Source organism: Molothrus ater, chromosome 1, assembly GCF_012460135.2.
Source record: "Molothrus ater isolate BHLD 08-10-18 breed brown headed cowbird chromosome 1, BPBGC_Mater_1.1, whole genome shotgun sequence".
NCBI classification, from domain to species: domain Eukaryota; kingdom Metazoa; phylum Chordata; class Aves; order Passeriformes; family Icteridae; genus Molothrus; species Molothrus ater.
This window is the reverse complement of record NC_050478.2, coordinates 16,493,816-16,519,992: the sequence shown is the minus strand read 5'-3', so window position 1 is coordinate 16,519,992 and position 26,177 is coordinate 16,493,816. Positions and strand designations below refer to the sequence as shown.

The 26,177-nt window shown below is 37.4% G+C and overlaps 1 protein-coding gene across 1 annotated transcript in view; it reads right to left on the bottom strand.

The window, feature by feature from the left end:
* Nucleotides 1-2,065: 2,065 nt before the first annotated feature.
* Nucleotides 2,066-26,177, bottom strand: part of MPP7 (MAGUK p55 scaffold protein 7) — a 148,563-nt gene continuing 124,451 nt past the window's right edge. Inside the window, exons 13-18 of the mRNA XM_036400341.2 lie at nt 18,097-18,267; nt 11,278-11,358; nt 9,367-9,460; nt 8,188-8,296; nt 6,623-6,766; nt 2,066-5,241 (exon numbers count right to left, since the gene is read on the bottom strand). Coding sequence (XP_036256234.1) covers nt 5,062-5,241; nt 6,623-6,766; nt 8,188-8,296; nt 9,367-9,460; nt 11,278-11,358; nt 18,097-18,267 — 779 coding nt within the window. The 3' untranslated portion in view covers nt 2,066-5,061. The remainder of the gene's footprint in view (nt 5,242-6,622; nt 6,767-8,187; nt 8,297-9,366; nt 9,461-11,277; nt 11,359-18,096; nt 18,268-26,177) is intronic.

The following is a 26,177-nucleotide window of genomic DNA, read 5'->3' as shown; positions in this document are numbered from 1 at the left end:
GATGCATTTTCAGGGCAGTACTTGCATTTGTAACATTCTTGGTTCATCTCTGCCATACCCACAGACCCTCCCTTTAAAACACATACCCAAAATTTTTATGAGCCTGTGTATAATCCTACAGAAAGTTTGTAATATCTTGGTTAAAACACAAATCTAAATTTCATTTTAAAATTATTGGATGCCTTCTGGGTTTTTTTTAGCATATTCAAGTTCTGAATATTAATATAACTACTGAAAAAAATCTAATTACAAAAGAAATTGTGACCTAATTTTCTCTATTTCTTATCAATAAGTTTTCAGATACTATTTGAGCCATTTGAACCCTTTTGGAAATTCTGAGGATATTTTTCTTCACATATTGAAATGTGTAGCTCATAGCTTCTGCCACTGAGTCCTCAAAAATTGGTTTAAACAGATGTAAGTGTACAACTGAAACAGAAGCAAAACAAAGTCTCAATAATCACACAGATTTACCCTCTTTGTTCAAATGCTGGTTTTCATCTACAGAAAATTCCATACTATTTTACTATAGAGAAGTAAAATCATTCTATAGAGTCTTCCAAATATCCAACTTGTATTTCAGACACAGATATCAAGAGGGGAAAAGTCTCCAGCTGTCTAGAACTCCAAATTCTCTCATTTGTACTGCCATTTAACATAAGACAAAATTTAAGACCAGATTTTAACTGTTTCCAAATGTTTTTGTGTGTTTTTCTGCTGAAACCTTTAACTGTTATCTAGCACTAGAATTCTTAGACAACAAATACACCTACAGTCTCTCTTTAATTTTGTGTTCAGACATTTTTCTCTTGAATGCTTGGTATCATACATTAATCATGGTAATTTATGATAAATACGTAATGACTCTGAGAGCAGAAGGATCTAGGGCAAATTTCAAGTACAAATGACTTTAAGCATCGATACACAGAAAACTCTTAATCCTGTGGGGAAATGACTATAGAGTGCAGTAGCAAAAATAGACTAGATCAAGTTTGACTTCAAACCTCTGAAGAAACTGTTCATCCTTTGAAACAATCTCACAAAAGCTAAATATGAGCTTTACTGAAGAAAAAATTCTCCACACGCAGTAGAAACCTGAACAGAAGTACATGTGGGAAATGCAGAATAGTGCACTGAAACAAAACAGAAGGTGCTTAAAAGCCTTCTCTCTAATCCTAGTATGTGTTAGGCTACTTTATTTTTTTTCCTGGAAAAGGTATAACACAATGCAAAAAGTAACTGAGTTCAAGCATTAGTTTCTTTGAGTCCTACAAATGAGCACAACTTCCCATGGGACTTGTGCATGGCCTAAAAGCTTATGTGTCTGGTGAAACACTCCGAGTCAACAACTTGGATAACACTCTGAGACTTTGCAAGCCCAGACAAGCTGATATTTCAATTTGACCCACTGATGTAAGCTTTTCCCCTCAGAAAGAAAATGGTTTATTATGAGGTGGGCTACGGGAAAGGGTAAACATCAATTCTGAAGAAGAGTTTGGCAATGGAAATGAATCACTAAGAGTTGTTATCCTTGTTCTGGGGTGCTTTGTTTTTCCATTTAAGATAATTGGAGCACTAAAGTTAACAGAGTCCCATTAAATATCTTACTATTTAGGCATTTTACCTTTTAAAGTCATTTTGTTCATCCTGGAGAAGAGAAAGCTCTGAGGAGACCTTACAGCACCTTCCAGTACCTAAAGGAACTACAAGAGAGCTGGAGAGGGACTTGTTACAAGTCAATGTAGCAACAGAACAAGGGGGAATGGCCTTAAACTGAAGGATGGTGGGTTAGATTAGGTGTTAGGAAGAAATTTGTTACTGTGAGGAAGGTAAGACACTGAAACAGGTTGTCCAGAGACATTGTGCATGCCCCATCCCCAGCAATGTTCAAGGTCAGGTTGGATGGGGCTCAGAGTAACCTGGTCTAGTCAAAGTGTTCCTTACAATGCCAGGGGTGTTGGAACAAGATGATCTTTGAGGTTCCTTCCCACACGAACCATTCTATGAGTCTATGATAAGTTATGGAGCAATTTTCAATGAAGAAAAAAAAAAAAACCACCTTCAGTGGTGTATCAATAATTTATTGTTTTGCATAAGAAGGTAAGATCAGATTTCAGGTAAGACATCAACCAAGGACCTGAAGGTGAATTCAAGTATAGAGTTTGGTACAATATTAAAAAATACTACCCTTTGTTTGACTACAGCAAACAGCTAGAACACAATAAAAACATCTGGACTTGACTGTCAAAACATACATTTCTCTAAAAACCCACACAGCACAACTTGAATATGTGGAATATTGGAAACATGTTTAGTTGTCTTCGTTCCCAAATTCTTAGGAGTCAAAGGAACAATCCACCCCCCTGTTCCCCTTTGTATCCCAGAACAGTTCAGCACAGCTCAGGATCCATCATGATAAGCAGGCTCCTGTCCTGTTGAAACTGCTTGACTAAGATATTTTTGCTGCCTTGACCTACTGTCATCTCTGCCTGCCTCATGGAGGGCTTTGATTTTTAGCTTTTGAAGCTAAGTAATACAATAATGTTGATTTTTAAAGAGCAATTTAGTAATGTAATTAAAAACGTTTCTGACTCGTCGAAGACTGTGCACGTTTTACTCTGTTAAACGCTTGGCTCTATGTTTTTGAGATTCCCTTTCTTCTGCAGGTGTTACCATTCAGGAATTGGCTCCTGGCTCAGAGAGGGGCAGGCAGCCATGGCTGTGGGAGCCTCCTGCCAGGATGTGCTGGGATCAGAGGGTCGGTGGCTCTGGGAGCTCCACGCTGCCCAGGACAGCAGAGCTCTGCTCAAGATCCTCCCAGACCACACCGACCCAGGAATGGGAAATAAATTAATTTCAAAAAGACAGGAAAAACAGCCTGAGGACAGCCAGAACTGTCCCTACCAGGGAGTTTGCAGATTATTCTAGCATCTACTTCACAAAGAGAAAAGCAGGTCCCTTATGCAAGCATTGACTGTACCCCAATGTTCCAAGACAGCCCAAGTTAGGAGCAGTGCTAATAGTGTTTTAGTGAGGACTAAAGCCCCTCCTGTTGGAAATGGCCACATCCTGAGAGATGCCAAGGGTCCTCTCCATTTCTAGATATGGTGAAGTCACTTGGCATCTCAAAGAAAAAGGCAAACTAACCCGCTGAATTCCATATCCCCTGAAAAATAGTTTGATTTTCAGTGATTTAAAAAAAATAGAAAATGTTTTCTCAACTCAGATAATCTCTATGCAATTAATTTACTCAACAAATTCCTATTTATGTTACAAAAAAAGTTTAAGTCCACCAGGAAAATGGTGAAATTTGACAGAAGTTACAGTGGAGCTGTTCAAGCAGAGCATGTGTCCATACTGGGACTCAGTACATCTGTAACTCTTGCATAAACTTTTCCAGACTCCCAGGGATTCGGCTGTTGTTTCTTGCATTTCATTTGTTTTATAAGACTCTAAGCCAAATGCAATGGCCCACACATTAAATACACATTTAGAATAAAACTGCAAAACCTCATGGCTTTATCAGCATATGAACTGAAATAAAATATTTACATGGAATGTTGAGCTCCATTTACAGAGACTGTTTCAAATTACAGACTAGTAATCTCTTTAATAAATGATCACATTGACAAGAAATTTAAAAACTTAACATCCCTTTTCAACCCTTTCATAAATATATAAAGTTTCACTAAATTCTTTTTTTCTTTAAACAAGAGAGCTACATTCTCTTTACAGATTAACATGAAATAATGGTTTCCTGTTTGAATGCCACAGATGGGATGATGTGAAGTCAGCAAGTTCCTATAGACATTCTGTACTTACAAGACATATTCACAACACAACACACAGGTGTTACTTGGTCTTTACATCTGTACTCATTTCCTGCATATCAGTAGTAAGTAAAGAAAAATACCAAATTATCTATATTAAAAATACATTCCTCTAATATACATTTGCTTAACACTGACACATCAAATCTTAAAATGGGGTTTCCAACTGTCTTGTTTCCAGTGACAAGGATGTTTTTTACAGTGAACTCTACAGCATTAATTTATTTTTGAGTGGAGACAAAATACATGTTACACTACTAAAAAGTATCAGTACATACTCAACAATAAAAAGAATTAATCTCTTTCAACTGCTTCTCAGATGTCCAAGGTTTCTTCATTGTTTGAAAATTTCTGATGGGAAAATTGTTCTAAAGTGTGCCAAAAATATTTTAAATCAATTTAAAGGGGGAAAAATTCTTCTCTACTCTGTTGCTATTCACATCACTTTGCCACTGATTTTACAGAAGTTTAATCCCAAAGACTTTGAAGTTATATACACACTAACCCACATTTTTTCCTATTTAAATAATTATTCCCATGACTTTTCTTTGTTGTGCCACAGAGCATGCCTGAAAATATTTTTAATCCATGCATACTCACAGCTGAGTGTTTCACTATTAAGCCACTGAATACATCTTTCTTTCCATGATTACGTTAATTGCAAAAGAATATTTAAATCAGTCTGTACATGTAAGACAAGGTTCACATCTAGAAAAGTAAAAACACATTGATACATAATTAAAACTATGGTGTCTTCCTCATAAAAATGTTGGTCTCTTTTGCCTGTTTCAGTTCTCTCAAGCACTGAAAGGGCAATAACTTCCAAGTGCTGATGTGCTCTTGCATGGGAACAGTTATGCTTAAAACCACTGAAGTGCTATCTCCAGCATCAATTTGTATCTTCTGCAAACTCTGTGTTAAAAACACTCATCTTGGAAACACACAGATGATGATAAAGAGGTGTTTGGCAGTTCTGCTACACTAGTATTAGCTCACTTTATGGAGCACAGTAAATCTCTGGTTTAATCTGACTGTTCTGCCCCAAACCGTGGGCAGCAGAATTGAAGACACAGGAAATCAAGACCAGTTCCAAGTGCATGAAGAGTATACCTGCTGCTCAGAAGAGCTGAAATCCCTCCTCCCAAGAAAGTAGCCATCAAGTAAAAGCTTAACCATGCCCAAGGTTTAGATGCTGATACAACAGCAGAGGTTTTGTCTGCCTAAAACGTTGCTATGAGTGTAGCCAGCTGACAGGAACCCAGAAGGTCTCGGTCTCCAACCTGTCAAAAGTTGTTTTAAGCTCACTGTAAGCTGTAGCGAGGTCATCGTTGACTATCACCTTGTCAAAAAGGTGGCCATACTGGCTCTCCATCACATGGGCAGATTTAATCATTTCATGAAAATCTTCTTCCTAGTAAGAGCAGTGCAATAAAGATCAGTGCACAGCCAGTCCATAACAACCTTGCATAAACACTTTCTGTATTAAACATGGTCTAATTGCTTATTTCTTATCTCATCAGGAGATAGAAACTGTACCTCTAATTAAAAAAAAAAATAGAGATTACCATTACAAGTGATCTCAGAGAGTATTCTGATGAGTTGACTCAGCTCAACAGGCAATTCTTTCATCTCTCCCTTTATAGTGCCATAATTAGTCACTGCATGGTAATTACAGAGACATTTCCTTTTAGCAGCACCAGCGGAAAATGTTTCTAGCTGTTTACTTTGATGATACATTTAAAGTTTCATTATGTTAATCTCAGCTTGCTATTAGCACTTACAGCACAGCCCTTTTAAGAGCTTGGTAGGAGTAATCATTCTATGCCTTGTTCGATCTGGCTTAGTGGGTGTCATGTTTGGGGGGGGAACAAATCATAGTAATTTGTTTAAATGACTTTGGGAGATGAAACCTGTCCTAACTAAACAATGGTCTGAAGGTTCCTCTTAAGAACAAACTCCTCTTACTTTTTATATACCACAAATCAACATTTTCTTACAGAATGTAATTTCCAAACTATTCCAAATGCAGAGATACTGTCTGTGACTATATCTGTGACTCATTTTGAAACAAAACCTAAAAAATCTTAAGTAACACCTGAATGAGGAAAAATAATACACACTCTAAGTACAGATAAACAATGTAATGATGATCAACTTTGCTGTAGGTTTAATTAAAATGTAATTTTATTTTATTACAAAGAAACAAGTATCTTAATATTGGGTAATGTTATTTTTTTCTGACTATTCACAAAAGCCAGCATTTGTTCCTTGCTTAGATATCTTTTCTTCTTTCTTACAATGTTCCAGTTTTCTATAATATTTAAAAACCCCTCTATTTCTCTTATCAACAAATACGGGCTTTTTATTAAAGTAGCATTTACTTTTTCAATTGGTTCTTTATATTTGCATTTCCCTCTAAACTTAGACCTCTTAATACAGTTGATGAAACAAAAGTTCTTATATTTGAATAGAAACATGTAAGCCCAGGTACAAATTTTTTAAAGGAAATCCACAGCATTCTCTCTTATAAAGATATGCTGGCACTGTGGGGGTTCTTTATTGACATAAAGTCAGAGGAGCATGGAAACTGTGAATACTCATGAACATATCAAACAATGAAAACACCGCAGTAAATGTGCAATGTGAGAGAGGTTGAGAAACAGCAAGATGCTCATGTAAGCCCTGACAAGTGCTGTCAATAAGAACCAGAGATCACCTTTATTTTCAAGGTAAACTGCTACAAGAAAATTCCTGACAGGTTCTCCTGGTTTACCATGTCTAATTACACTTACAGTAAAGGGTTTTGCAGTTCCCTTATCATCTTTACTTGAAATAATCTTGGCATTTTTTCTGGTTTCTCTCAAACGGTCAAGTGATGGAGGTTTTATAAATATAACAAATGGTTTAAACTCGTATGTCCGCAAGTGTTTCACTGTCTGGGAAGAGGAAAGAGTTTAATTAATTAGTTTATTTTGCACAATGGAATTTACTGTAATAAAAGAAACTCCCCATTGACCATATTAAACTCATAAACATTTCTAGGCAGTTATTTTTCATTTACTGCTATCCTGCTTTGCTGACCAGCATTGATTCATCTAGGGAGAATTTTCAGAAAGATAAGAAAGCTCTTTCTCCAAGGGTGATCATTGCTCTTGATTTCCACATGGCTGCTGGTAAGACCCATGAAGTCTGGCAAAGTTTGAGTCATGCACACTGGTGCCACTGGCAGTGAGAGGATGGAGGGGAACAGCAGGTATTCAGGCGAGGAAGAAAAGTTCAACCCATTTTAGCAAGAACAACCCTTTCTGTGCCCATGAACATCAGCAGAAAGAGGTGTCTGTGACACTTGCTAACAAAAGGTCAATGATTTTTCTCTTCAGTATTGTGTGCCACCACACAACTCCCTGCTGTTCACTTTTTCCAAGTGAGCCATGTGTGGTTTAAGAGGCAGGTCTATGATTCAGCTGAGGCACAGGGTGGATGGTCAGAAGCTTTCTATTCTCTCCACATTGTCACAGTCCACAGGGAAACCCCATAGTGGGATCCCAGAATGGATCACAAGCTTGGGTCCCCAAGAGAATTTAGTGCTTTGCAGGAGCCCAGGGCTGTGTGGGACAGGCAATGGACTGGTCAGCTCCCCTCCTCCCCTGGCATGGGCTATGGCTTCCCTGGCTACTCTTCTGCCAGGGCAGCCCCTGCCCTGCTCCAGGGGCACAGCCCCGCAATGAAACTGCCCCGGGAGCTGCGCATAAGCTGCCAGGGCTCAGAAACCATACACTGGCCACCCTGGGAGAAAAGATGCTTCGGCTGGGTTTAAACAAACTAGTCCAGCTCCTAGAAGCACTGTGGTTATTAGGAGCAAAAAAATCCCAGTGGAGCTGTTCAGCGGGGTTGAAAGACAAGGTCAAGGCAAGAAAAAATGGTTTAGAGAGGAATATTCTTAGCAATTATCCAGCCAACATCACATTTAGTGCATTCCTTGACTCATGTCCATCCTGTATGGAAACCCTTGGCGTGAATAGTCTAGTGAAACATGTGAGATAGAGTTGCTGGACTTGGTGATAACTCAAAACTATTCTGAAATTAAAGTTTCAGAGACAATCTCTTGTCCAAACTAACAGAAAGATAAATGGAAATATAGGAGCATTCTGTAATTAAATCTTTAGTGTTATGCTGCAGGCTCCCAATTCCTTTATTATCCCTTTTCAGAGAACCTTGTTTCGATAAAGGTAGCAAGAAAAGCCACTCAACAATCATTCAATGAGGGATAAAGCATACCTTTTGAGAAATACTTTTTACCAGAATTCCAAAATGTAATATGGGGAAGTACAAGAGATCAGAAGACATGCTTACTTACATGAGGTTGCACATCCAACAAACAAACTTTGTTTTTAGCTAGAACTGATCGAACAGAGTCTAAACTTGTTCCATAGTAGTTGTTCTTATACTCGCCATACTCGATAAACCTGTGGCAGAAGGTAAAAACAACTGGGATCATTTCCATTTTCTCCAGAAAAAAAGCTTACCAGTATGGTTTATAATATTTAATTCAGAAGCAAAAATATTTTACTTTACATGAGAGTTCTACCGTGTTTTATAAAGGAAATGCTGTCAAGTACTTCAGCATGTCAATTTTAAGAAATCTTCTACTTTACTGCTTTCAAATCAGTAACACCTGCTTGTATTACAGTTAAAGAGAAAAAAGCACTGTAGTCCAACAGCCCACTAATGTTTTCCATCACCTCTTTTTCTGAACTAATGCAATGCAATAAAACAGTGGATAAGCTAAACAATAGAAACTACTGAAATTTCATTGCACACTACAGAATATCCAAATTCTCTGTCTCAGAAGAGGAGGAGTGATGACGGTGCTGGTGGAACCAAGGCGGCTGGTTATTTGCTATAAAAGTACAAGCACTATTTGCCAGAAAAGCAAAGCACAGTTTGAAGTTTCAATAAAACCCACAGCTTTGTGTCTAATACACTTTTGCCCTCTGAAACTGGGGCAGAATTTCAAGCTACAGAATTTTACAGGCTGCTGGAGAGCACGATGCTACCATTGTCTCTTCATTTTAGTTTACTTTCTGGAGGGTGTACAGGCAGGGGCTTCACTGTAGATCTCTAAATTCAAAAGCAGAGGAAGTGCCTGGCCTGAAAGAGAGCAGAACTATGCAAACATTGACTCAGGCACGTCTGCAGCACTTCCACAGCCCCCTTCTCTAGAGCTGCAGTGCTTTAGTGCTATGACAGAAGATGCTCTATTAAAAGAAAGCTCCCCCATCCCAAGCACCTATAATTTCAGTGTCTCCTTGAGGAACTGAGGTACTGAAACTACTTGTAAGCTTAGAAACTCTTGTGTTTGCACATACTCCATATTTTTCCCCAACTACTTATATAACAACATGTAATTTAACACATCTTCAAATCACTGCAACTTATATTCACTTTGACTTATTATCTAAAATAACAACCAGTCCCATTTTATAATAAACCATTGTTTTAACTGCAGTTCTAGTTAAAAATCTCTTCAACATACTTGTTATTCTGTACATCTGTCTCAAACAAGTGCTTGGAAATGAAAATGTATTCGACACCATCACTTTCTTGGCTTCTCCTTGGACGGGTAGTGTCTGCAGTTTCATCATAAAAAAAAAAAAAAAGGAAAATATGCACAAAACAATATAATGCAAACCAGTTCAGGAAAAGCTGAAAAGCACAGACTCTTTGTGCAATACTAAGTATAGCACTTCCCTCACTTCTGAAGCACATAAGGCTGCTCTGGATATGGTAGGCAGCACACAAGCACATGACAGAATTGAGTTTTAAATGCATGCAGGAAAATCAGGAAAAAAACTATTGGACAAGTGTCAGATTATCATTTTTTATTAACTAGTGGAAAAATGCAATAAAATGAGGATAGCTGAATAATAAAAGGAACAGCAGTCTATAACAATTACCCCAGCCTTGCCTCTTGTTAAACTTATTAGCATATGAGACCATAAAGGGAAACAAAGCACACCATCCTGATTTATAAAATGTTATGTTCATTAACAACTCTTGTAGCTATGGCATGTGAAGCATGGTAATAAAAAAATAGGGTGTGAACTTTATGTTTTAGTGCTTTTCTTTATCCCGTGATCAAAATAGAATTCCGTTTTCTTTCAGTATCCTTGTATTATTTGCACTTCTTACTCTCCCCCAAGCAGGTATAAGGGTTTTGCTTATAATATTTGAGGGGTTGTCATTTATGATTAATGAACCCATTAAAAAATCCTGTTTTGAACAAGTTGAATACTACAGCATCATGCATTCTTCACCACATATGGACATACAAAACCTGCTTGCAGCAACAGAGACTTAAATGCCATTTGATCTATCACTCCTCTTCTTAGGCTGACACAATGAGGAACATTTCCAAGACAGGAACCCCGCTCTCCCTCCAAGTCCTGACTTACTGAATTTCAGGGAGAGGGATTCCTTTACATGTTTGTTTTAACTTATAACCATAAATTTGGAAGAGAAAGGAGAGAAGGCAGCTTGATGAATACTGTCAACTTTTAGAGAAATATTTTTGGGCAAATGATTGCATATACTGCAATGTATTAAATATTTTGGGAACATCTAGATTTTTTTGTTATTGTTGCTTTCAATACCCAGTTGAAGCAAATATATGCAAAAGAAATTACTTGCCAAACTAAATGCATTAATTTTTCTACTTAGCAAATTCATTCATACATACACACTTCACAGAATATCTGCAGTTGCAAAAAACCTGAGAGAGAATCTCCCAAATTCAGAATGTTGGAGCCATATTTGTGAAGGATCCCTATAGAAGGTACAAGTAGAAAGCAAACCAAGAAATCAAAGTCTAAAACTGTTGAGTTCTTCATATTAAAGAAACGCAGTAAAGAATTGTAGAAGTTGATAAAGCACAATGTTACTCAACTTTATAAAAATCACACTACTTGGTCAGAGACAGAAAAGAGGAAAAAACATCCCCAGATGATCTCTTCTAAAGCTAATAAAAGGGATTTAATTAATTTATTCATTAGATTAAATTGTTTATAATCCATCTTCATTTTTCAGCCTAAGAGATAAAAGCCAGTTTGCTGAATGCAAGCATTGGTAACAGAGTACATTTGAGTGCTTTACAGCCAAATCCAGGGTGTTCTTCAGCTGAGTTTCATTTACTAAACCTCACTGACATCAATCATGCTGAACTTGTACTGAAAGTGTACTGCAATGCCTCTGAGCCAAAAAGCTCTATCAGTTAAATCAATGCTATTTAATGCAGAACTGCAGCAGCACTTTTAAAAATAAGAAAAGCAATTTGGATGCCAAGCATGCATTTAGAGACCCAAACTTGAAAGTACCTTAAAGGTAATACAATAGTAAAGGCTAATAATGCAAGTATATCATTAGAGAATAGGAGTACATTTTTACTTACGTGGCACTGTTACCCCGTAGTGCTGGGTGTCACTGATTAGCAATTTCCGTTTAAGTTCATTCAGTCCAACCCCTACAGGACCTGAAAGAAAAAAATTGTCCTTTTTCCCAAGCCAGTTGTCTCTGTCTCTTCAGGTGCAAGTATGCTCCAAGGTAAGACTACATAGCCTATAGCTGTGACATTACTGCCTTTTAGTCAGTGATTTGGAAACGCCCATGGTTGCAGCCTCTCCTAGTATATACAGAGCTGACAAATTTCAGGGGATGCAGTTGGCAGTTACTCTGTTCTGACTTTATTACTGAGGAAATACCATGGAAATAAGTTGCCAGCAAAGCTGACTTTCTTTTCTGCAGCAACTACCCTCAGCTGTGCACCCACCTCCATCTCAGCCCTACTACAAACCCCAGCATGCCAACCTCCAGCTTTCCAGAACAAAAACTGGTTCTGGCTGTTTATTTTGCCAGAATATCCCCAACTTGCAGACTAGAGGACCCCAGCTGGCATGTGCAAAGTGCCTCCAAAGTCTCTGCACTCTGTGTGTCAGCATGGCCTCACTCCCTCCTGCTGCTGCATCCCTTGCCTGGCACCAGATGCCCCTGGGGACCATTGCTTCCACCTTGCCATGCCCTGGGAGCACTGCTCCTTCCAGCCCCTGCTGCAGGCAGGAACACTGCCCAGCTCCTGGCTGCCTGTAGCTGTCACCATCCACCTTTCGACTGCGTCAGGGTGGCACTGCATGGAGAGAGGAAGGAAGGGCAGTACTTGCCAGGTCACAACCTATTTGGGATGTTTGGGTTTCTTTCTTTGTTATTGATTTTCTTTTAAACTGTGCTTGTCTCCTGCCTGCTGTCTGATCTGGTCCAAAGCAAATGTTTCCTTCTTCATGCGACTGCCAAAGAGAGACCACTCTTGGAAGGAGGATGGCAGGAAGAAACAAAGACTGCATGGAATTTTTTTGACCCGAATCCTCCACCTCCACTTGAGTAGTGCTGCACTAGAAGCAACAGAGCAAGATGTTCCTCTTGGCTTTCGAGTTGTCCTTAATTCTTAGCTGTTTGCCAGTGGTGCCTTAGGTCTCTGTGAGGGCACTTTGTCCTCTGAGGTCTCAAAGGCTCCACAGGCACTCGCTGCCTGTCCCCAGGAGCCCTTCATGCAGGGCTCCAGCTGTCTGCCCACTTTGGTGACAGGGCCATGTGCTTGCTGTGTGTGAAGGGAGCTCAGCTCTGCATGTTCTTACATTTCTGACAGTGGAGAGCCTTCATTTCTACAGAGCCACGTCAACAGCAGAAGGCAAAGGAGAATGAGTCATTGGAACCTTATCCTAAATAATGCAAGGATAATACCTGCGGTTTTAAGGAAAATTCTTGCACATTTAGTAAAAGGGACACATGCTTCTTAACAAACACATTTTAAACATTGTAAACATGTTCAAACCCTAATAAACATTTCAATGAAACAGTGTTGTAGCCACTACTTACTAGTGAGAATCCAAAAACAGACTGATGCTTCAGTACCTTCAGGTGTCTATCTGTAAAAATGACCATACACCCTGTCTGGAGTTGAAACACATAATGATGAAAAGCAAGGGCTTGCTGCTTTGCTGCTACCCCCAGACTATGGTTCTACTGTAGATCTTTAGAGTTTCTACATTTAAAGTTTCTACGTGTTCACATCAGTTAATCACACAACTACATTTCAAATTCCATCTCTGACCTTCCTGTAAATTAATCTATCAGTATGTATAAATGTTTATTTAATATGGTGTACAGCAGCCTCTACTGGTGCATGTCTGCAGAGGACAGTGTTATGTTGATAATGGCATCACTTTTGTTATAATTTAATTTTTTTTCCTTTTTATAAGAATTTAGTTCTTTAGGACAAATATGAACTTTTACAGGAAAAGTAATTAAAACTCTTAATATATCCTAGCAAAGTAAACCAAACCAAATGAAATTCAGTTTTTAAAAATCATTCTATTACTTTTAAGCAAAAAATCTTTCCCATGAAATCCACACAAATATTATTTCCTTAGTCTACATGCTGTCAAATCAACAGTATGCTTTTAGCTCTATTTATATACATAACAAGTCCAGGCTTCACTTCCTGTGACACATGCTTTAGAAACTTAGCTTAACTCTGTTTCCAGATCACAACTTCACTACTACTGTCTCCCCTTCCAGATTAACATTTTAAAATCATCTTTAAATTGAACTACTGAAAGGTGTAGAGTCTCATTTTTCAGTGCTGTCTTCACAGAGTTCTCATAACTGTAGCATATGGACACTGAAGTCTGATTCCAGCTCAGCAAAGCCATCCATTATGTGGATTTTTATACTATCTCTCCCAAGTTAATATACAGTTCCCTTCTAAATATTCTTTTTGTTTTCATGCAGCAGAGAAAGATGCCAGTTTCTAGCAGTTATGAATCTGAACACAGTTTGAACTCAAAAAGAGAATAAAGTGTCAGGATTTAAAAGCATAACCCTGATTCTTATAGTCAAATATGACATCCAGGCTCTATGTCTGTTGTGTAGTTTTGGTTTACTGTAAATCACCCCAGCAGCAATATTTACAGTTATGCTGACAGATTTAGAGATACTTTGATTACTTTTTTAAAGGAACATTTATGCTGCTTGCTGTTGCATGCTAAGTCATGTTGATGGTCAAATGCTGCACAAGTGGACTGTAGTGCCTACCTCACTTTATTGAGAGACATCTGCAGAATTAAACTACCAATCATTAAAACTTGCACTAAATTTTGTATCACTCAGACACGTCTGAAGAAAACTGAAAAAACTAAGTTTATGTATTGGGAGGGTTAAGCCAACCAGCCAGTCTTCACCTACAGACACATAATGAGCTCCTAGTAGACTTTTGGAAAGAAAAGGGAAGTGGTCTTTTAGAAAAGATTTTCTGAGTTAGATGACAATATTCCTGCTGGGATCACAAGAACCCAGTAGGAGACCTGCCTTGAGAGAGGTTCTGTGGCTCAGTTCCTAGTACACTACAGTGCAATGACTGCACATGCATGTCTGACTGCAGCTCAGTGTGGTAGGAAAGGAGAACCTCATTATTTTGTGTTTCTGTACATTTTAACAAGCAGTGGGAGTGTACTTTGAGATCTGCTGTTCACTGAAGTAGGATGAGTGAGTTCATACTGGTGTTCTCAAGGGCAAGGCTAGGCACTGTGTTACATCCTATGTATTTGTTCCTGAACCTTGCTGACCTTCCCACGCCTTCAATCAGGAAGTTTAAATGGAGATAGCAATTACAGGTCTCTTTCTTCATTGTCCAGTTAGTTGACTGGAATAGCATGGCCATGGTAGGCCATTTTCCTGCACTACTGCTGTAGATCAATTAAAACTCTGCAAGCCACTACTGAACATGCTAAAGCTAAGTCAGGAGAGGTGGAGAGTTAAAAGGCCCTTTCATTTCATCCTCCTTTGCTCTGAAATAGACCTGGCCTCATTATAACTCCTTCATGATAAAACCAGAGGTGATGGATTAAAAAAAAAAAAAAAATCTAAGCAATACAACAAATAGAGAGCTTTTTCAGTCCCAGATTCCTTTTCTTTGCAGTAGTGACCAGAAGCACATCTTTGTGGGAAGTACTGGCAGCGCCATTCAGAGACAGAGGCTTTTCTGATCGTGTCAGACACCAGTAACAACTTCTCCTTTATGGCTACATGCCTCTGGTCCTTGCTTCCACCACTGCCCACTTTGGACAGAGGCATCATCATGGGGGACCACAGCACCTGAAAGGCTCTGCACACCTCCAGTGATCACACTGCATGCACAAAACAGTGTGTGCTCTTAGGGACAAATGCTCATGGTTTGTTACTGACAACTTTGCTTTATCCTGCCCCTTCAGAAAGCTCTGACTTAGCTGAAACTACGCCAGATAAAGTTATTGCATGTAGCACATTCATTCTAACTCTAAAGAAATAAAATTTATGCTACTCTGGCCCTTAAAATTAACCAGAGCAGAAGACTTTGTGAGCAGGGCTTTTCCCTCATTAATATAAATGAAAATTCTAGTGTCTAAATAATACAAGTCATATTAAAATATTCTACCTTTGTCTGATAGGGCTGTGAGGTATGTAATGCTTAGGATGCAAGCAATATTTGTGGTGGAAGACTTGAAGGATTTCTTAGCAGCTTGGGAATAGTAAGTTACTATAAGCAGACTGATGACATAATATTGGATAATTTTGTTTTTACCAGACTCATCACAATCCTAACAATTAAAAGCATACAAAAATATTTGTATCATTACTGCTTCAGATGATGTTATATCAGCCCCTAGGATTTGCAGAGCTTTATTCATGAACTTAGATTTGCAAGTAAGGTAAAATCTTGACAAACTGCTACAGTGAGCTGAATCTGAGAGTAGTGTGTAACAAGTAACAGAGCACTGAAATTACTGTGTGTGCAATTCATGTTCTTTAAATTAGACTAGACCAATTCAAAATGAAGTGAAATTTGTTTTAAAGTTGTCAAACTCCCTCCCCCTAAAAAAAGGCAAAACCAAACCTAAATGTCCCCTTTTAAACAGTAAATCATATATTTAGACCTCGCTCAACACAACAGACATCTAGTGCCTCCACCAATTACAGCTATAAATTAATTATATCTCCCTTTCTTTCCTAGTACTACTATACAAATTATAGTCGATGTATTATATGGAATGCTGCTACTGGCACACAAAAAGCTTTTAGAATGTGTTTGCTTCTACTATACCTGTATTGCTTAGCTCTGCTAGTTTTTTCCACATTTTGCCCAAGACATTTTTACGGTATTGGCCAGACTTAAGCTGCTCTTAATATCCAGAGAAAAAAACATTAGAATTACTGAAGTCCGCAATAAATTTCTGAATTGCTTTTGTTACTGAAAAAGCACTCTTTCTTCATTTGATTTATTACAACAAAAATCAAATGGAATCTCTAGGCATTCCTTAGATCAGACATATGCAATTTGTTATAAAAAGTCTACTTATCACACTTTTGCACTACACTCTGTTGATGTAACTGTAAAATCAACTCAACCATGTTATTACTTGTTGTATATTACCCAAAATCTCACAGTGATCACACTAGTAGGTGGCTGATTTTTAGTGCTGGAGAGTGACAAAACTGTTTATTAAAAACTCAATTTAATGTTCCCTTGGATATGAGCTATATAAAAACACAGCTACTCTACAGTTCCTAACAGTCCCTGATAGAGGGTCATATTTCTCTGCTCCACTGCTTTCAGAATGGAGGAAATTTTACTAATGAAGAACCAGCCTATGTGTTACTGCCAAGGAAACAATAATCGATGAGACATTACTCACTTATAGTGATGGCTACTCATTCTACTCATTACTCCTTGGTACTCCAATTGTTACCTTTGAAAAGCTTGAGATAATGCACTTTCTTTTTTTTTGGGACACTGAAGCAAGGCATTTTGGTTATACAATAAATGCTGTGAGGAAGCCATGGCAGTGACAGATTACAGAAGAACAGAAAGCTGACTAAGAATAATATGTTAGTCCTCTGCAACTATGCTTGCATTCATCCTTGGCCTACAAAGGTCCACATTGCATCCACCTTCCTTACTAGTTGTCAATTTACTTCTTCTTATGCAGTAGGCAGTTTTGTTTCTTTCCACTTTCATTGTCTGTCTTCATTGACCTCAGGTATTTATCCTGTTCTTTTGGGGTTTTTTCCCACAAAGATATATTGATAGATCACTAAGAGTAGAATATCAACATAATTCTTTTGAGTTTTAGTACGGCTTGACTGCCACATTCAGATTTGTAACCATGGTAGCTGTATTTTAATGTCATCTCCCCTTGGTTTAGGAAAGCTCTGAACACAATCTCCTAAAGCATCCTTATATGCAAATTGAGATATCCTGTTGCCCTGGTTTGAAAGGTGGGCTATAGACAGGTGGAAAAATGGAGCATGTTCAAAGGGAAGGGGTTATTGGTCTGTGCTCTATGACTCAGTATAAGGAGAGTTCTCTGGGACACACTCTGTTTCACATCCATACCAATGACACAGACTGGGCCCTTACAAAGCTTGCTCATGGCAAGATGGGTGATACAAGTGACTTGCTCAAGGGCAGGACTTCCATCCAGAGAGCTCCAGGCACAGGCTGGCAGAACTTAGTGAAATTTGATGAGGACAAAGTTCTGCATTACAGGCTGGGGACTGACTGGCTGGATGCCAAGGGCCTTGGGGTTCAGGTGGGCAGAGCTAAGCATGAGTCCACGAGTCCCCAGCGCTTGCTGGCAGCAATGAAGGGTGACAGGAGACTGGGCTGGACCACAAAGAGCCTGGCCCATGGACAGAAGGGAATGATTCTTCCCCTTCACTCAGCACTTGTCAGTCCCTTGTGAGGAATACTCTGTCCACAACAAGCCCTGCACTAAAATGCTGTTGGATAAACTGGATCAAAGACATCAGAGGGCCTTGAAGATGGTCAGGAGCTGAACCACATGTCCTGTAAGAGAGACTGAGGGAACTGGGCTTGCCTGGCCTGGGGAAGAGATGTCCTGGGGGGACCCACCAGCACCCTTCTGACACTCACTGAAAAGATGGAAACCACCTCTTTACTGAGGTGTGAGATAAGACAGGGAAGACATGATGGGAATACAGGTTCCTAAAGCTGCTGCCATCAGCAACCTGCTCAGAACCTGGTGTTGATCTCACTCAGTGGGAGGCTGGACCAGGTGAACTCCTGAGATCCCTTCCAATCTAAATGACTTTCTGGTAAGCATTGTCCTAATCAGCAGGTCTCTGTTTTACCAGGTCAAAAATAAAGAAAACAACTTACCAACCAAAACAACAAGCCTGTATTTCTCATTAGGTTGTCGTCTATATTTTGCAACTTCTTCATAGGTTGGGATATCTGCTGTATCATACTGGTCACTCTTCTTGCACTCATACATGGACTTGTTTGTTTTTTTATCTTTTCTGCTAAGACGAAAGCTTCTTCTAAAACCAGCTGCAGTAAGAACAGGGTTTTTTCAAAGTAAGAAAATAAGTCTTCTTAAAACATTTGACAACAGTCTCTTCCAACATTCAAGGATTGGAGCATGGAATAAAAAGTGTATTATAAGTTTAATAAGCCAGGTCATTAGAATGACATTTCCCATGTTTTTAAACTATATCAGGTACCTATTTAAACTGCAAAATTAAGATTACCAATAAAACAGAACCTTTGCAACAACAAACTGCAAAATATAATTGCTATTAAAATTTGTTAATAAATTGTTAATATATTTAATTATTTAGGCAATTTGAGTATCTTATAAATTGATATAAATACACAAGGCAGTTCATGCAAGCTGGAGTCTCATACTACATCTAATGCATGTCTATTAAATCACCATGGCACACAGACATCAAATACAACATAGGATAGAAACACATCTGCTCGTTGAAAGGGTTAATGAGGATAACTCCTGGAACAATTCTCTTGTGCTTAGCTCCATGCTGATAGTATATTTAAAAAGTGCATTAAACCTTTCCTGAGTATGTTTAATAGTCAATCCAAGCACTCATAGTTAAATTACAATTAGAAACATCTTAGACTATACAGTACCCATATTATGAAATTAAAATATTGCTATTAATCTATATTTATAATTTCATCAACTGTGTGATATCTGTCATGCCTTCTAGAGAAGACTTGAAATTTCACATAGCTTTTAAGTACTCTCAAAGGAGAGAATCATTGGCATTTTCAAACAGAACAGAACAAAAACCCGTTTTACACTACATGTTAAAAACTAATTTCGTCCTCTGTTAATGACTACCTTAGAGTTTTTCAAATAAATCCTTTATATTGCATTACATTAAATTTTACTGGTATCTCTAGAACACCGCTTTTGTTCTATAAGAAAGTACAGGAAAGACTGTGAAGACTGCAATGCTGATTTCACTGTCTGGTGGTAGTAGAGTAAAACACAAGCTATACTTTAAATACTTGAAAAGTTGTTGGTGTTTTTCCCTAGAACACTTCATGGGACAGTAAGTGGTGACCCCAGATTTTCAGCAAAATGTTTTCATATTCTTATAATAGCACTTATGTTTAGGTATTTAAAAAGTCGTCATATTATAATTTCTTCTTCAAAGGTAATACTGTGCATGTCCAAGATTCAGTTCTGCAAATATTTAGCACCAGATCTGAAGAGAAATGCTACAAGGCTTAGTTATAGGCTTAGCATTTTGCACACACACAGTTTCATTGAGCATAAATTGTCATAGAACCTGGACCACAGAGGATGTTAACCAAGTTAGTTAATTGATGTGAACCCCTATACCTATGGGAATCGACAACACAAGCATACACACAAAAGGTGAAGAAAAATTTCTTTGAGAATACCATGATGTCAACACATTTATATTCAAAATATGAATAAGTAAACTGAAAATCTATGACAAAGGAGAAGAACTAGCACCCACAAAAAGGGCAGATGATATTTTTAAGTAAAATATAGTCCAGACTAAGTAGGAGGTGGGCTGACATAGAAAAAGATGAAATTATGAGATATGAAAACATAATGAAATAGACTGGGTTACGTTATTTTATTATTGAAATAATGCCGACATTGAAGTGACTGCAGTCAGAAACAGAAATGCTCTATTGGAGAGCTGACATCCCTGCAAGGGGGCCTGGGAGATCTTGCCTGGCCTATGGTAAAGTCCATCATGACACAAGGATGTTCTCCTGATCACAACTATGCCTAAGTGTACAGACAGCTATATAAAGAAAGGTTAAAAGTAGCTTTAGCAATACAGACTACAGACACATGAAGCAAGTTACAAGTTTCCTGAGGCCTCATCTAAAATGCTCCTGATTAAAAAAACCCAAACACCAACAAAAATGTTGCCCAAACCCTGAAAATTATTCTGTTTGTTGCACTTTTTTTTCCTTTATAATCATTTTATGGAAAAACAAAAAAGAGAGAAAAAATAAAGAATAATTCTTCACCATTGACTACTAAATGGTTTACAAAATTAGGAGCTTTGTTACAAGACCAAGAATCCATGTATCTGGAAAAGGTAAAAAACTAAGAGTAATGATCAAATGAAGCTATGTCAGTGGTCGCCATTCCAGTTTGGTGTTGACCTTACAATTAACAACAGCTCCATGTCCCTGATCATCTGTCTCCAAGTGCCACTAGAGTATCTTCTCAACCTCCACTTATATGGTGAACTGTGCAATCTTTAGGAAAAGTATTTTTTCTGCAAAATCTTCCTATCAATTCAATCCCCACTTTTAGTTTTTGGTAAGAATATTTGTAACTTGCTCCTCTTTTCTCCAACCAATTTATTCAGATCTCATTAGCAAACTATCAGGTGGTAGATTATTCAAGAATTTTAATTTCTTTCACTCCTTGAAAAAAGGAGAAAATCCTTCAGCTCTGTCTTCAGGCTAATTTGTCCCTTGTCACTTTTACAGGCTCCACAGGAAACATAACAAAGACTCAGGTGATATGATTCCACCGCTAACATGTGTTTCCTTGAATAAAATATTTGATATTTCTGCCCCTGAAACTCACTGGCAAAATGAAAATAGTAATATTGTCCTGTGTATTAAGAAAGCTCAACAAGAAGTTCAACCAGAACTCAGACACTACTAATTAAACTTAACACTACTAAACTTAACACTACTAATTAAAAAGAACAAATGTGAAAAAAACATAGAAACCAGAGTAAGGCTGACTTCTCTGCAGTTTGCTGGTGAAGATGCTCTGTAAAACTACTGACTATTAAAAGTTTGTGGTATGCTGTTTGCTTCACCACTTTATGACTATTTTCAATTTGAAAGTTTTTTTAAACTGTTCCTCAAAGTCCATCTGAATAGCCTGTACAGAATCTCAGGAAAGTTTCAAGGAAAGCATTCAAACCCAAGGAAAACATACAGTTCCAAGAGGAAGGATGTTTCAAATATATCCAACACTTCTATGATACTGCTGCTGCACTCCTGAAAGCATTTTCATCGCTCATCATCTGCCAAATATGTCCTCTCATGTATGGCTTAACTTTACTGTGACCTAGAAGCTGTTTTATAGAAATGCTAATAAATATTTCCTATTGAATGTCTGCATTTGTAATTGCATTTTATGTTTTATGTTATGGGAACTATGGCTGCACAAAAATACTAAGCTGAACTGAAACAATATTGTACTTTGAAGGAATAAAAACATTTGTGAAAAGGCAAAAGATATTCTACTAATATTTGCATATTTTACAGTTTTGAAAACATAATTCATATATTTAAATTAACAATAGAGCATCATTAAGAATACAGTGATGATTACTACAGAGAACCAAACCCAATTCTAATATGCAGCAGAAAAGGTTTCTATAAAATGATTCATGTTAAAAGTAAATTTCTATAAAGAACAAAAGGAAAATGCATTGCTTGCCTAGAATATTTGATAATATAAACCTTGATGAATATGAAAGGAGCTGCAGGCTACACTGTCTGTGGAATATGGGTATCAGCAGAGATTAACCTTAGTTGCCAAGTATGCAGACTATAAAATAAAAGGGGAAAATTCTATCACTAAAGTGACATAATCTCCTGAACACTCAGAAGCTTGCACCAGCTCACTGGTTACAGCTACACGTCTAGGAGCTTACTGAACATGCAAACCCATAAACTACTGCTGGAATGTAACAGATTTGGTGAAATAAGAGCAGGCTCTGGAAAGAAAATATTAAGAACAAATGTTCTCAAAGAACTGATGTCTTTAAAACTTATACTTCTCAATATGAAATAAAAAATCATTACTAATAAACTTACTTTAGGCCCAACAAGCAAAGAGAAACCACCTAGATCTCTAAGAATAAAAAAAACACCTTAGCAGAAGAGTTTGATTATTCTTTTAACCATTAGCAGTATACATTTCGTCATCTCAGAACAACATCCTTCCACTTACACAGAGAAATCCACTGGGGCCTCACACAGAATCCAAACTGAAAACACACAATGTGTGAACCTGCCTGCCTTGCAATATTTTAAAAGGACGATGATGCAAATAGCTGTGCTTATTTACATTTAATGACATAATTCTGAAGAAGTAGATTGCAACTATGTTGTGTAAATTTCAGTCCAAAAATACTAATAAAACCAGAAAGTTAATTTCTCAAATTCAGACAGACTACGCTAACAGGAAATGACAACATATAAATTCGTGCATGCTTCATAAATTCACAAGTAAGACTTCAGAATGCTATAACGCACTTACATGGGCTTTTGTTACTTTTCATTCACTAAAATCAGTGCTTAAGTATGTGTTTAAATTACATCTGTTCTTCACTGAATTTAATTTCATCTTAGAGTAAACAACTTCTATTTAATTGTAAATGCATTCAAGAGCACCCTTTCTATTCATATTACTGACAAAAGTAAGTTTGGTACCATGGTCATTATCTAGGTTTGTATGAACATAATATTTTTACTAGATATTTCTGGATATTATTTTTCCCCCAAAATATTGGTATTCTTTTTACATTAGCTTGTATACTGAGGATTTCTATTGTTACACAGGAACTGCACAAACACAGAGCAGACTTCTTAAAATGTTTGCTTCTGGACTGATTCCCAGCTTGCACATTTAGACAGGGTTAATAAAAATTTAGATTATGTCTGGATTTTAAAGACGAAATTGAGAATAGTAAACAGATGATATTCATCTATATTTATTGTATGTTCATAAAGGTTCAAGCAATGTAACCAGAATTTAAGCTTGGCAAAGGCAAACTTCTAACATTTTCCTCAGCAATTCCTCAGGAAATTACAGCAGAAACACACGATACCATACTGTGGCTTAAATATTAGAATTCAGTGAAAAATCATAAAATTTATCTGAGTCACTTTAGAGGAGAGGGTTCAAATTAATAGCAGTATAGCCTTGGACATAAAAGATTTGTCCCAAAATGGTTCAGACATTCTGTCTTCTGAAGACTCTCCTCCTGTGCTCCTCATGACTACCTTGCATGGGTGTGAAGTACATATGCGTTCAGAGAGGGTTGGGTGTTCACAGAGTAATCTGGTTCATGGATTGAAGTGCCAGAGCCCTGTATATGGTTTGTGAAACAAGGAGACACTGGAGTACATGAGACAGTCTGAATTATAAATCACTGTGTCCTGTTACTGCATGCAAAAGAATGGTAACATCAACTGTCAAAAGCCTACCTGCTTGTTCTTACGATAGGAAAGTTTTAAATGAATGTGAAGAGTTCCAAGAAATCTCTAATTTCTAAACCAAAAAGTTACTCATTTTATTCACAAGCAGTGAAAATACCTGTGTCCTTACTCCAAAACTAGTCCTAACATTAGTTTTTCTGCCTTCTGACTCTCCTCTCTGATATCTCACTCCAAAATCACACACCCAGCATGAGATGGCTGAAGGTACCACTTCTGGACTGCTGACAACATTCCACAACATGGAAGCTCTCAAGTACAGTTCATTGCCTGAACTGTACTTAGTAATTCTGAATAATTTTTGTAAAGTTTTGCCTAAGTAAACTACAATGCATCTTGATATTTTGTTCTTTGCTTCTGGGACAACAGTCTTCTTCTTTAAGAGGCCTCCTTCCTAAAATGGCCATGTCTTTTTGGTAATTATGGACTAAAATGTTTCAGTGAAAAAGGCTACAGTAGCTAGAAAAGGTGGATTTTGTTTTGCTACCTTCATTCTCAAATAAAGCAGCAGCCCACTAAGATCTGATTGCAAAACCATGATAGTCTCACCCTAAGAATTCATGCAGTATGTATACATACAGAAAGGAAATATTGGGGGGGGGGTATTGTTCATATTTCAAAGAAATTATTTGATAAGGAAAATGAATTTCATCTGGAATCACATCCAAATTATCATTTTCCAAACATACCAAATATTTCAATACAATTACAATTCAACATGAACTTAGTTGATTACTTAACAAAGGTAAGAAGTGCATTTTCAGCATGATCAGATACTCACAAGTTCCACAAGCACAGAATGGAATTATACCACACTAAGGTTTTGTAAACAGGTCAGAGTTCTTTCCATCATGTACTTTTGTGTACCTGATGTAGTTTATATACCACATTTAAAACAACTCCAATTTACAGTATTGGTCTAGGATGTTTCAGTGAGCCCACTGGCTTGGAAATACTGAAGTACTTTGACAAGTTTCTCCCCACTCCTCTTGTAGTAGGAGGATGAAAGTGTTGGGAAAAGGGCTGGTTGCCACAAAATCTGCTCCAGCCAGCCTTCAGCTGGCAGGAATTCTGGACAGTTTCAACTAAAATATTTTTACATAGGTTTCAAAATGGCACAAATTAAAAAAGTTGAAACATATCATGGAACATTCACCTTTTTTAAATGTTACTTTTGTTTGAAATTTGGAATCTTGAAAATGAAGCCAAAGGACTCTTGCCCCACCTTTTCCCCATTCCCCGCAATGATACGTTGAGCTCAGACCAGCTTTAAAGCTAAATTTAAGCTACTGAGTTATTATGACTGATATTTTGTAATGTGGAAAAATAATTGGTGCCTGCAAATTTGCTCTGTATTCTTACTGAATCCTCCAAAATGTTTAGATAGACATGTACAAAGAAAAAACGCGTAGACAAAACTTGAATAAAACCTTGAGAGTGTCTTTAAATAATTTTTCATGATACAGTAACCTTTTTGCTTCATTAAACACATAGCTTGCTTCATGTACTTTAAAAATTTTGACTTAAAGATCAAACCAGGATTTTATTAGCCTATGTTTAACCAGGTAAAGGCATACACTATATAAACCCTTTATGTCAAATCCAATGAGCCATGTTTAAAACCTCAATATTCATGCATTTGTCATGCAGAGTAAGGACATTTGTATGCAGATTACCCCCAAAAGCAAAGTGGACACAGTAGCTCCAGGGAAAAGAAGCTGAAAGAAAGGAACAAAATTGTCTTTTGTAACCAATTGCTCACCTAGATAGGATCCACTGTTGTGACCAGCACATTCAGCATCTTCTGGACGAAGGGTAAAAGCATACAGAATAAGAGCCAAGAAATAAAGCAGAAAAGTTAGAAGCCCAGCAAAAAATACAGAAGAAACTATTTTTAAAATGACAACTGTGCAAAGCACAGCATTAAAAATCCTTCAATAAGGCATTTTCTTAAAAACATAAAACAATCTTTATTGTTTTATATTTTAGCTGGAGATATTCTTGGATTTTGCAGCATGCACACTGATCGTTTTACCTTTTCAAGCAAAAGTTGTGATGACAACAAACATTCTAAAAAAATTCTAACACTGTATTATTCACGTTTTATCAGTTAATAGAAAATATGCCACTTAAAAGAAAGCAAAACGATTTGATGTAAATCAAGCTTTTTTGTAAACTATACATTATCAAACTTTAGCTTTATGTTTTGGCTCACTGGATTAGACAGAAAGGTTTTTGATCAAAAACACATCCTCTCATTTAATATAAAATAGCTATAACATATATTTTTACATGCCAGAGGCCCTTTGATCAAAAATATGAGTTACAATTTCTAATGCTTTTATAAACAAAAGCCTCTTAAGTAAAAAAAAAAAAACAAAAAAACAAAACAACAACAACAAACCAAACAAAAAAAACCACAAGAGATCAGCTGCTATTACTTTAACATATGCTGCAAACATAACAATAACCAGCTACAGTCAGAGGGAAACTCAAAGGGAAAACAGTAAGGATGACACCACATAGATGAACCTTCTACCATCTCAGAGAAATAGTCTGTCAGTATTAGTAGAAGCTCAGGACCTCTCATGGCCATATAATTAGCTTGGAACCATCTCTCTCCGTCCCAGCCCACCCAAGTGCCTGCCAGTATTATTCTATCATACTGCTTTTCTACACATATCTTGCAGAAG